Source organism: Hyla sarda, chromosome 8, assembly GCF_029499605.1.
Source record: "Hyla sarda isolate aHylSar1 chromosome 8, aHylSar1.hap1, whole genome shotgun sequence".
NCBI classification, from domain to species: domain Eukaryota; kingdom Metazoa; phylum Chordata; class Amphibia; order Anura; family Hylidae; genus Hyla; species Hyla sarda.
Window position 1 is genome coordinate 68,099,711 of NC_079196.1, and position 13,547 is coordinate 68,113,257.

Sequence of the window (13,547 nt, forward strand, 5' to 3'; positions counted from 1 at the left end):
AAAGAGCATTCGGGGTAAAAATGAGCCGACCGGACCGAAAATTTCACTCCGGTCGGCTCATTGAAATTAATTACATATGGGAGCGCATACGCAGGCATACAGGAGCGCAAGTTTTTAGCTCCCCCCTGCCGTATGCGCTCCCATTTGGGGGAAAACGTAATGTGAACCCACCCTAATATGGAACTGACATGAGATCTTGATATGGAGTCCTCTGGGAAGCACCAGAAGCTAAATCGGACGAGAAATAACTTTCAATATCTCTAAACAATTAAAGAATCCCAAATAAATGACTCCAAACAGCAATATGCTCAGAGTGATCATTAAATACTTATATATGAAAGATGATCATCCCACTCAAATAATAAGAGTGGATAAGAACAGGATTTCTAGAGAGCTGCAATCTTAAGCAGTAAAGTCAGCATTCTTGTAAATAATTGTTTTAACTTTACAGAACTACCTCCGCCCCCCCCTTCCCCACACACACAAAGCATTGCACATGATTTCTGTTGGCCCTTAGTGACAGAATAAAAGGTAATATTTAAAAGGTAAAAGCACATAATGTTTGTTGAGGTGTGACTGACACATATAAGTGCATCTTATAAACAGAGATACACTTAACTTTAACGTCCCATAATAAGCATTACTTACGCATGTGAAATTGCAGCCTCCTTGCATTCTCGGATGTCATTGATTCTCTTATTGTAACTAGAAGGAAAATAACAAATGCATTAATAGGCCTCTTGGAACTATAAGCTAAAATATCTACACCTCATAAAAAGGCCATTAAAATATGTTCCAGACATTTTCTAAAAAATATTGTTATACCAAAAACAGTAAGCTGTCCTTCCACTGTGCAGGGAGAAGCTGCAGCTGACTACAAAACAACTTTCCCTGCACTCACACTGCGGTCAACGCCCTGTGCTCAGGCAAACCTATATTGTTCTTTTCCTCCTGCCCAAGCACAGGAGTACTGCAGCCTAAGGGTGCGTTCACACTACCGAATTCACGCGGAATTCCATGGTGTGAACTTAACATTAGTGTGAATGGGTTTCCGCGAGACCCGTTAACACTGCGGAATTTCAGAGGCGGACAAAGCAGCGGGCAGCTGCTTTGATGGGCAGCGTTATCGCTCTGCTCCGTCTGTTCAGTGAGCGGAACAATGACGCGGCCCATCAATCAAGCGGAGGGGGCGTCGCTGCAGGACGAAGAACGGGAGTAGGTGAGAAGAGGTCCCCGCCCAGGTGACTACTTACGGCGGCGGCGGTGACTAGTTCATAACTTCATATCTTCACCATCCCTGGGGCAAGAGCGTCCCCCGGGGATGGTGAGGACAACAATTTTACCCTATATAACGCTTTGCCAAGCATTATATAGGGTAAAATCTGATGATTGGTTCCCTTTAAGTACATTGTATAATATCTAGTCCAAACTTATTCTACTTCATGTGGAGAGTGAGTAAAGGGACCCATCAGGTAACCAAACTTCTTTGTTCACAGAGGCACAACTGCATATTTGCTGCTTGTTCCTTCATCAGATGATGTAGTTCCTCCATAATAGTATAGTAGACAGTTAGCTATTTCTTACTTTTCACTATAAAATGGTTTGGACCTATAGGGAGAAGTTTTACCAATTCTGTGTTAAAGCCAGAACATCATGGTGATCCAACATCAAAATGCACTAGTCCCCGTCCTGAGGTCCACTGAATATGTGATCTATTTAGCATTCATCGATTTGGAGGATTAGAAACAGAACTAAACTGGTTATTCAGGAATAGGAAATCAAAGCTAAATTTAATTCTCAAACAGCACCATGCCTTTCCTCAGATTGTGGTATTACAACTGGCCTCATTTACTTTATCGGAAGTGAGCTGCAATACCACTGAGGAGAGCGGTGACGCTGTTTTTGGAATAAAGTAGCTTTGTTTTGCTTGGATAACCCCTTTAATAGTTGTCATATTTGTGACCACAGTGATAGCTAAAACGTCAAAAACAGACAAAGACTTACCCTCTGATATTGACAAAGAGATCTTCTGCTGCCTTATGGATGTGAAAAACTTCATCTCTGTAAAGCGAAAGACAAGAACTGCTCTGCAGGGCGAGCTTCCACAGATTCAGCGCAGTGGCATCTGTATTTAGTATTCCATGGCACAGTATAAATCCAACTGGGGAGAAAAAATACCATATTGAAATCTAACACATTCTATTACAAAGAAATTAATTTAACACCTTTCCGAAGCAGCAATTTTTTTTATATTAAAGGGGTATTCCAGGATTTTTTTTATTTGACTATGCTACAGGGGCTGTAAAGTTAGTGTAGTTCATAATATAGTGTCTGTACCTGTGTGTGACGGTTTTCTCACAATTCTTATGTGATTTTCCCCCCAAAATGTATTTTTAACAACATACAAAATAACTGTTGTCTCGGATTTTTCCCAGCTTGCAATGCGGCCGAGACCTGGCTCACTAGTCAGCTGATGACAGGGAGCCTGTCTGCTTCAATGGGTGGAGAGAGCAATCTGCAAGTAATGCAACAGCTGGAGGCACCCTGATTGAAAACCACAGGTCTGCAGCTCATTTATGTCTCAGTGGGTGGGGTAGCAGATGTGTGGGAAGGAGGAAAATGGAATCGTGGGATTTGTAGGCAAACAAGAAAACTGCAAACAGGAAATAAAAGTTCACAAAAAGCTAGCCACAGTATTATGGTAATCTCACAGCATAGCCATTTAGCCCAAGACAAGCGCAGATCCTTCCTAAGCATGTCCATTACTGTCTGCCAGGTACGTACTAAAATCACCTTATGGTGGATAACCCCTTTAATTTTTTCATTGTTGCCATTCAAGAACACAACTTTATTTCCATTTGTTTAATCAAGGTGGAAAAATAAACTTCACAAAATAAACAGAAAACAATCTAGATAGTTACATAATATGGTTGAAATACGGTCCATCAAGACACGTTAACCCCTTTCGGTGGGTCAGTATAATTACAGCAATACAAAAAACAAATTACGTTTTTGTTTAAAAAGGAAACCGATCATCAGTTTCATGCTGCCTAAACCACAAGCAGCATGAAACAGGGACAGGCCCCTTATTACGGGTGTGTATGATTGTATAGGACTGCCGCAGAATTTTAGTGAAACCCTCTAGAAATGGGGCTCTGAGTCACTGAGGTGGTAGCTGTCATCTTTTCCCACCAGGCTGAATTGACAGGGCCTAATACAGTGATCCCTCAACTTACAATGGCCTCAACATACAATGGTTTAAACATACAATGGTCTTTTCTGGACCATTGGAAGTTGAAACTAGACTCAACATACAATGCTACGGACAGTCCAGATCTGTGAAACCTGTCAATGAACTGTCCAATCAGAATGGGCATTCACTGGTAAAACTCCTGTATTACTGAAGCGTATGCACTGACTGGTGTCTGGTAGCGCCCCCTACAGTACAGGGAGGTATTACATGTTCTGTACTACTCTTTGGGCCAGGATTAACTGCTCCTTTGGACACCAGGTGAGGGCGGCTCCATGTTACTTTTTTAGGACATTGTGTGTACTGTACAGGACCCCGAAGAAGCTCCTGTCCTCTACATAGACCAGTGCTTCCCAACCAGGGTGCCCCCAGCTGTTGCAAAACTACAACTCAGAGCATGCCCGGACAGCCTTTGGCTGTCTGCGCATGCTGGGAGTTGTAGTTTTGCAAGAGCTGGAGGCTCCCTGCTTGGGAAACACTGACATAGACAGTGATTTACAGCTCCCAGCAGATCTTTCTTATTTTTCTATGTAAGGACTTGCTATATCTATATTAGTGATCTACTTATTTTTCTTTAATTCTCACTTTTTCCTATTTTTGGACGACATTTTGGTGCCTTTAGAACCAATTATCAGGTTTCCATAGAGTTATGGTCTCAACATACAATGGTCTTCCCAGAATCAATTAATATTGTAACTTGGGGGACCACTGTATTAGTGTATATGAAGAGATCTGTCAATAAGGTTCTGTAGGGTAGGGGGAAGATGCCAGAGCCTGCCCCAGTGACTTGAAGCTTCATTCCAAGACTGTTCTTAAAGGGGTATTCTGGTGCTCCTTTGGATAGGGGATAAGATGTCTAGCAGTGGAGTACCCCCTTTAAATTGTGATTTCTCTGACATTCTGCAGCATTTCAGACTAGATCATTTCCAGTTGTGTTAAGGGAGCAATGGTGACACCTGATGACATCTGCCCCTTTACAGCACTGACTGGTTGTTGTCATCAAAGGAAAAGAGGAGAGCGCTCCATAGCGTGAAACCACCTTCAGGTAATCTAGTATAATAACTAGGAGCTCTTACCATCGGTGGTTGCGTGACCCCACACACAACAATGGTAAGCATAGAGGGGTAATAATGCCTGGTCTGCAGCCTTCCCAATCACAGGGCTAGAAGAGAGGAGGACTTCCAAAGGATGAATGGCTTTGAACGGCGCTGACCGAGACCAGAAGCATGAGGTAAAAACAGCAGGTTTATTTGGATTTCCCACAATGCAACGCGTTTCACCGCACCTGGGCAGCTTCATCAGGCACGATGCCTGATGAAGCCACCCAGGTGCAGTGAAACACGTTGCATTGTGGGAAATCCAAATAAACCTGCTGTTTTTACCTCATGCTTCTGGTCCTCGTCAGCGCCAAAGCCATTCATCCTTTGGTTGTTGTCATGTCAGCTGTATTTTTGCTATATTAGCCAAACAGAATAATATTTTATTTGTGCTGTTTGGGCTTCTAGGAGTATGGACCTGTCCTTATAAAATGCTGCTCTGAACAGGGCTGAATATTATGACGACTAATCCACTTCATGGTAGTGTATTACCAATGAGTTATCAACAGTGTAAACATTTAAAATCACAAACATTCTTTGCTTACAGATGATCCATTTTTCCATCGCATCCAGTGAGAGATATTCACAAGGCATCTGTAGGAAGAACAAACAAATTATAAATACAGATTTTTATTCACTCTTCGTTAGAAATAAAATGGCTTTTTTTTAATGGTATGTGCCAATCACAACTACAAAGATGCCCTGTTTATGCATTGTCCCCTTCCCCTCAGCTTCTGTAATGTAAGGAGCACCAGTATAGTTTCCCAGCAGTGCCCGTGTCCCCATGTGTCAGTATGTGACACCGCCAGCAGGCCGCCCAGAATGCCCTTTCAGTTGTGGCATCAGTTGCTGTGAGTATAGGCTGAGTAGGACGCCGGACATATGTGAACCCATCCTAATAACTTACAATATAGTCTTTTGTGTTTGGCCGAGGTGTCCATTGTGGACGTGCATGCAACACGCTCTTCCTCACCCAATGATCGAGACTCCAATGCAAATGTGAACAGAGCCTTACACAGTTGCCTAATAAAATTACCAGAGGAAAGCTAACCACTGGGTGTACTAGCAGCAAGGCCTATGCCAATAAGCTCACAATCGACAGTGCTGCCGAATAAAGGGACTGTCCGGTCAAAAAACAAAAGAATCCTTCCAAATAACGTACTTTTATTTTGTGGGGGGTGGGGCAAAAGATGTGTTACTGTAGCCTCACCACCACTGAATATTAATAAGATGATATTGAGGGACACAACCTGATGCAGTATATTACTGTTTCAAGTCAACTATAGGAAAAATTCACAAAATTATTTTTATTTGCTTTTTATTTGTCGCTCCTGTTAAAGAGAATTTTTTTTTTTTTTTTTTTTTTTACAAATTTAGACCTGAGAAACCTTTTCAGGTTCATCTGTTTTTATTTTCAGATTATAGATTTTTTAGTTTTTATTTATTTTTTTTAGAAATTTTGCTTTCTGCGCATTACTTTGTGGGCAGCCATCTTGCTGGAGATGCTGTTAACAGGACTTGTGCTTCTAGTAAAGGTACTCATAAAGGCTATGTCCACAAACTGTTTTCTTAGCCTTATTTCCAGCTGTGTTTTGCTTAGGATCCGTTATTTTAGCCATTTACAGCAAAAAATTTGGCTAAAAACAAAAAAAAACTGCATGCAAACAAAGCCCAAAGTTGATAAAAAAAAGGGACAATTTTAACCTAAGTGATCATTTGTCTGGTAAAATTTAACAAAGTCTTCATATGGAGAGAAGTCAGTTGTGCTTGAAATTTTCTTTTGTTCAGTTGTCCAAGAATATTTCGGGAAAGTATCTTCTTGATCCCTGAAAGATAGTTTGTCCTTTACCCAGAGTCAATGATCATGTTTGGAGAGTGTGAACAACCTGTATGGACTATAATGCAGCTACATCCTCAAAACAACTGTTTATCAGTCAGCCATTCATCCTACTATTGTCAATCATCAAGCCACTACTATCTCATGTGATCGGTATCAATTTGGCATAGATCAGACTTCTTGATCGCTTTTTATGTTTTTAATATTTTAAAGAGTTGTAACATCCACAATAGTTCCCATTCGCGCACACTTGCTTAATCACACAATAAGCAATGTCCTTGATGGAAGACCAAAAAAAATATTAAACAGAACAGCTTGTAGGACTGTAAGAAAAACAATTCAAAACCCACGTTTGACTGCACAATCCCTCCAGAAAGATCTGGCAGACACTGGAGTTGTGGTACACTATTCCACTATAAAGAGAACTTTGCAAATGAACATATAAAACAAGCCTGATGCATTTCGGAAACAAGTTCTGTGGACCGATGGTTAAAATTTAACTTTTTGGCCGGAATGAGCAAAGGTATGTTTGGAGAAGAGGGGAACAGAATTTAATAGAAAGAACCTCTGTCCAACTGTTAAGCATGGGGGTGGATCAATCATGCTTTGGGGTTGTATTGCAGCCAGTGGCACAGGGAACATCTCACCAGTAGAAGGAAAAACGGATTCAATAAAATTTCAGCAAATTTTGGATGCTAACTTGATGACATCTGTGAAAAAGCTGAAGTTAAAGAGAGGATGGCTTTTACAAATAGATAATGATCCTAAACACACCTCGAAATCCACAGGGGATTACATTATGAGGCGTAAACTGAAGGTTTTGCCATGGCCTTCACAATCTCCTGACTTCAACATAATTGAAAATCTATGGATAGACATTAAAAGAGCAGTGCGTGACAGACAGCCCAGAAATCTCAAAGAACTGGAAGACTTTTGTAAGGAAGAATGGGCAAAGATACCTCAAACAAGAATTGAAAGACTCTTGGCTAGCTACAAAAAGCATTTACAAGCTGTGATACTTGCCAAAGGGGGCAGTACAAGATATTAACTCTGCAGGGAGCCCAAACTTTTGCAGACGCCATTTTTTTGTTTTCTGTTATTTTGAAAAGTGTAAATGATGGAAATAAAATCTAACTTTTGTTGACATATAAGAATGTCTAATCTGTAATTTGATGCCTTTTGGAGATTTTTCCATGCTTCCTTGGCTTCTTTATGCACATTAATACAAATTTTTACCTGGGGTGCCCAAACTTTTGATCCCCACTGTAGCACACTGTTCACACAGAAAACACACCTCTACATAAATATTTACAAAAATTGCAATTCTAATTTAAGTCTTTAGGTTCCAATGATTCTACAGTTCTACAATCCAAAATGTTTCCCTTTTCAACAAGTTTCACCTGTTTACATCCACATTATTATTTTCCAGTACCTCTGTTATCTGCCATCTGAGATTGGATGCTACATGACCGTTTTCTTTAAAATGCCTGGCTATGGTTACACCATACTGCGGTACCGCACCTGCACCAGCTTCCACGTGTGTATAGAATCTATTAGCAGATTTATGCTCACTTATTCTTATTTTAATAACATGGGACATTTGCCTGACATACACAAAGCGACACGGGCACTTTAGTAAATAAATCACATTGGTGTTCTTGCAGGTGTAGTACACCCTGATGGGAATTTTGTAGCCTTTCGTAGGATGTAAAATGTCACTCCCCTTAATAATGCCATTACACTGAGTGCAAGATAGACATGAAAATGTGCCCTTTTTCTTTGCTGCAATAAATGTTTCTCTGTCAACTTTCCTTCTCATGATGTCACTACATATCAATTTATAACCAATAGCCCTCCCTTTTCTTAAGGCAAACATCGGTAGTTCTTTAAACAATACTCCATCTTTTTTTTCTGTAGACAATAATTTCCAATATTTCTTAATCGTACGTTGAACAATAAGAGAACACTTGTCCAATTTACTTATGTACATCACCCAATTGTCCTTTTGTTTTTTTTTTCATTCAAATTTCTTATTTTTCTCAACACTTTCCGATCTATTTCACCAACTTCTGCTCCTATTTTTTCCACCATTTTTCTATGGAACCCTTTTTGGACAAATTCATGAATTATATATATTTATATAAATTTTTTTTTTTTTTTTTAAGTATTCATTGTCATTACCGGAAATCCTCCTTGCGCTCATAAATTGGCTTTTGGGAAGACCCTTGAACACAGTAGGGGTACGATAGCTATTACAACGTAACATATTATTCTTGTCAGTGGGCTTCATAAAAAGTGTGGTTTCAAATCCTTTCTCTGTTTTCATAATCTAGGAAGCATATTTTCTGAGAATCATATGATAATGTGAACTTAATGTTTTCCTGACAAGTGTTCAACCGTTCAATGACAAAAGTAACTGTTCCGATCCCTTCCATAGCATGAAGACATCGTGAACGTAGCGAAGCCACGGGACCTGAATATGTAAACCTCCTCAAAATTAGCCATAAAGGTGTCTGCCAATCCGGGGGCTGCAGATGAGCCCATGGAAACTCCGTACTTCTAAAGGAAAAAATCAGTGTCAAATCTAAAGTAATTTTTAGTCAGTGCATACTCCCAGCAGTGTCATAAGAAAATTGATTTTCTATTATCCAAATGTACATTCCTAGACAATAATTCCCTAATACACTGCATTCCTTCGTTCTGCGGTATATCAGTGAACAAGCTTTGTACATCAAGTGTACATAAAAAGGTAACTTCACTGCTATCACATTTTTCTCTATTAAATAATATTTTCTTTAATTTAAAGGGGTAATCCAGGCCAAAACTTTTTTTTAATATATATCAACTGGCTCCGGAAAGTTAAACAGATTTGTAAATTACTTCTATTAAAAAATCTTAATCCTTCCAATAGTTATTAGCTTCTGAATTTGAGTTGTTGTTTTCTGTCTAACTGCTCTCTGATGACTCGCGTCCCGGGAGCTGTGCAGTTCCTATGGGGATATTCTCCCATCATGCACAGCTCCCGGAACGTGACATCATCATTGAGCAGTTAGACAGAAAACTTCAGAAGCTAATAACTATTGGAAGGATTAAGATTTTTTTTATAGAAGTAATTTACAAATCTGTTTAACTTTTCAGGAATACCCCTTTAATTAAAAATAATATTTTCTCTCGATCGCCCCTTGTTTTTCCCCTCCAAAATTTTTTATCTTATTTTGTAGCGTGGCAGATTAAATTTTTTCCATCTCTGAATTGAGCTCCCTTTACAACCAGCACTGGATGCATTGCATAAAGAAATAAAAATACTGAAATGCAAGTGAAGGGCATGAAAACCGAATCGGAATATGAGGTGAAATAAAGAGAGTTCAATTCAGAGATGGAAAAGATTTAATCTGCCACGCTACAAAATAAGACAAAAAAATTTGAGAAAGACATGAGGGATTACCTTCACAATAGAGTCTATACCTGGTCAGAAGAATGCAAAACGAGAACTTAGTAATTTATATTTCTAACAGGGTGCTTACTGAAACAGAATGTCAGCTCTTGAATCGTGGTCTTGGATATGTCTTGATCTACACTACTCAAAAAAATAAAGGGAACACTAAGATAACACATCCTAGATCTGAATGAAAGGACTAATCTTATGAAATACTTTCATCTTTACATAGATGAATGTGCTGACAACAAAACCACACAAAAATTATCAATGGAAAATCAAAATGTATCAAACCCATGGAGATCTGGATATGGAGCCACACTCAAAATCAAAGTGGAAAACCACACTACAGGCCTCCACGTGCCCGTATGACCTCCCTACACTGCCTGGGCATGCTCCTGATGAGGTGGCGGATGATCTCCTGAGGGATGTCCTCACAGACCTGGACTAAAGCATCCAGCATGAGACATGATGTCCCAGATGTGCTCAATCGGATTCAGGTCTGGGGAATGGGCGGGCCAGTCCATAGCATCAATGCCTTCCTCTTGCAGGAACTGCTGACACACTCCAGCCACATGAAGTCTAGCATTGTCTTGCATTAGGAGGAACCCAGGGCCAACCACACCAGCATATGGTCTCACAAGGGGTCTGAGGATCTCATCTCTGTACCTAATGGCAGTCAGGCTACCAATGGCAAGCACATGGAGGGCTGTGCGGCCCCCCAAAGAAATGCCACCCCACACCATTACTGAACACATCCAAACCAATCATGCTGGAGAATGTTGCAGGCAGCAGAACATTCTCCATGGCATCACCAGACTCTGTCACGTGTGCTCAGTGTGAACCTGCTTTCATCTCTGAAGAGCACAGGGCGCCAGTGGCGCATTTGCCAATCTTGAAGTTCTGTGGCAAATGCCAAAAGTCTTGCAAAAGCACAACCCCCACCTGTGGACGTCGGGCCCTCATGCCACCCTCATGGAGTCTGTTTCTGGCCGTTTGAGTGGACACCTGCACATTTGTGGCCTGCTGGAGGTCATTTTGCAGGGCTCTGGCAGTGCTCCTCCTGCTCCTCCTTGCACAAAGGTGGAGGTAGCGGTCCTGCTGCTGGGTTGTTGCCCTTATACGGCCTCCTCCACGTCTCCTGATGTACTGGCCTGTCTCCTGGTAGCGCCTCCATGCTCTGGACACTACGCTGACAGACACAGCAAACAGTCCTGCCACAGCTCGCATTGATGTGCCATCCTGGGTGAGCTGCACTATCTGAGCCACTTGTGTGGGTTGTAGACTCCGTCTCATGCTACCACTAGAGTGAAAGCACCACCAGCATTTAAAAGTGACCAAAACATCAGCCAGGAAGCATAGGAACTTAGAAGTGGTCTGTGGTCACCACCTGCACAACCACTCCTTTATTGGGGGTGTCTTGCTAATTGCCTATAATTTCCTCCTGTTGTCTGTTCCATTTGCACAACAGCATGTGAAATTGATTGTCACTCAAGTGTTACTTCCTGAGTGGACAGTGGGATTTCACAGAAGTGTGATTGACTTGGAGTTACATTGTTTTAAGTGTTCCCTTAATTTTTTTGAGCAGTGTGTGAGAATTCTAAGTTTGATACAAAATTGGACTTTTATAAATTCTGCAGAAGAATCTGGACGAAAATGTTTTTATTTGATATTAATAGTCAGAAAAAAGGTTCAGTCCTGGACGAGATTCCTGAAGCACAGAGTCAGTCCTCCACCTTTGATCCAGAAATAAGAACTGACAGTCTTGATACTTTTATGCGGGTAGTTTCTACTGAATTGGAAGAAAAATGGTTGAGTGCTTTGTTTGCTAAATCCAATTTCACTAAAGAGGAGAGTGTTGTTCTCGATTTGCTTGCAGATGACCCCCTCCTTGTCATAAAGAGAGCTGAGAAGGATGGGGTGGGGGGGGGGGGGGACACTGTTGTGGTGAATCGGGACCAATATATGGAGGAGGTGTATCGTTAGTTGAATGACACCAGCGTATGTGGCAGATTAAGAGGGGATCCCACTGTGGTGTTTAAGAAGGAAATTGATAGCAATATTACAGAAAGCATACAGGAAGGGTTAATCTTAGAAAGACTAGGGAAAACATTGATCACTGACCATCCACGTGATCCCATTTTTTTACATGGTTCCCAAGATCCACGTGGATTGAGAGCAGCCACCAGGATGCCTGATTGTGTCCGGCACGGGCTCACTGCTACAGCTGTTCTTGATCCTTGTGGATAGTTATGTTCAGCCACAGATCAAAAAGTTGGAGGGCTGTTTTGTTGACACTAATGATTTCTTGGATAGATTGGAAAAATGTGATAGCAGTGAAGTTAACTTTTTATGTACACTTGATGTACAAAGCTTGTACACTGATATACCGCAGAGCGAAGGAATGCAGTTTATTAGGGAATTAATGTCTAAGAATGTACATTTGGATAATAGAAAAATCTATTTTCTTATGACACGGACTAAAAATTACTTTAGATTTGACAAAGATTTTTTTCCCTTTAGAAGTACGGAGTTTCCATGGGCTCATCTGCAGCCCCCGGATTGGCTAACACCTTTATGGCTAATTTTGAGGAGGTTTACATATTAGGGTCCCCTGGCCTGGAGACATCGTCCGTGTGGCTTCACTACGTGGACGATGTCTTCAAGCTATGGAGGGGGTCGGAACAGTTACTTTTGTCGTTCGTTGAACACTTGTCATGCCTTTGACAGCAGGCAACTAAAGGGGTCAATAACTGCTCTAAATTCCAGATCTTATTTATAAAAAAATAAAGAAACTGAAGAATTGATGTACCGTATCTGACTGCGCTGGGTTCAGCATTGTACTTGGGGCACTGATAAGGCTCAGAAGCTGGGCATTTCTCCACTGTTCTGCCGAAAGGTTTCTTCTGGGGTAAACCATCTGAAGGGAGATTAGTGCATCTGACAAGGACTGAACACCGGAAGAGAAGAAAAAAAAAATGAAAAGAAATTGAAATCTCTGCATTACAGAACAAAGGCTAAAACACAACAGCAATAAAGATAAATAGGCTCCATTATAATAATGGCTTCTATTAACGTACCATCTGAGAGCCAACAGCATCATTTTGGAAGCTGTTAAATGGTTTACTAAGCTGCAAAGCTAATGAGAACACAATCTGCTCAGAAAGGAATCTTATCCCACACCAACATTCTGATTTGCACCACTTGCAAGCAGGAAATTCATCAACGTGGAAAATTACGGCCTTTCAGGCTGGATGTGGAAGCCACATAATAGTGCTCCATTTCAGATATTTCAGTCAAAAAAAATGAAGGTGGCAATTTATCAAAATTTAACAAAAGTTCAACAAAAAATCTATATTAAGAAACCTTTTAGGACAATGAGAGTATAAGTGCATTTCAATGGAGGGATACATAGCGTTTTATTCTCATAAGATGCTACATAACATGAAAACAAAAATCATCAGATACCATATGTTGCACTACATGTTTCTTAAGAAGTACTGTTTAAGTACAAAAATTAAAAACCTTCCAACGCAGACACAGTATTTTATCCATTTTTTACACCAAACTTTATAGTCTCCAACTCCAGTGTAGTTGTGGCAAATTATAATCCACCAACATAAGAAATGCAACTAAAGTATTGTGATCCTGGGATAAAAAAATATATCCTATCCACAAGATGAAGATAACTAAGCAGCTGATCATTGAAGGTCCAAACCCTCGACCAGCCCCCCATCCACCACCACCACGAGAGCGGAGGTGAACTGTCCCGTAAAAGAATGGAAAGGGAGAGCATTCATTCTATAGGAAATTTCCAAACATGAGTTCATCACTTGATAAGTTTTGGAAGTTCCTTAGAGAAAGAATGGAGTGACAGTCAAGTATACTGTTGTATTCACTTGCGGAACAATCGGTTCAAGTGATCGG

At 40.7% G+C, this 13,547-nt stretch overlaps 1 protein-coding gene across 8 annotated transcripts in view; it reads right to left on the bottom strand.

Moving 5' to 3' along the window:
* NCKAP1 (NCK associated protein 1) overlaps positions 1 to 13,547 on the bottom strand; it is a 181,883-nt gene that overhangs the window by 84,590 nt on the left and 83,746 nt on the right. For all 8 annotated transcript variants that reach the window (XM_056536108.1, XM_056536107.1, XM_056536106.1 and 5 more), the window contains 4 exons: positions 12,433 to 12,570; positions 4,893 to 4,941; positions 2,005 to 2,161; positions 649 to 705 (listed from right to left, as the gene is read on the bottom strand). In XM_056536108.1, coding sequence (XP_056392083.1) covers positions 649 to 705; positions 2,005 to 2,161; positions 4,893 to 4,941; positions 12,433 to 12,570 — 401 coding nt within the window. The remainder of the gene's footprint in view (positions 1 to 648; positions 706 to 2,004; positions 2,162 to 4,892; positions 4,942 to 12,432; positions 12,571 to 13,547) is intronic.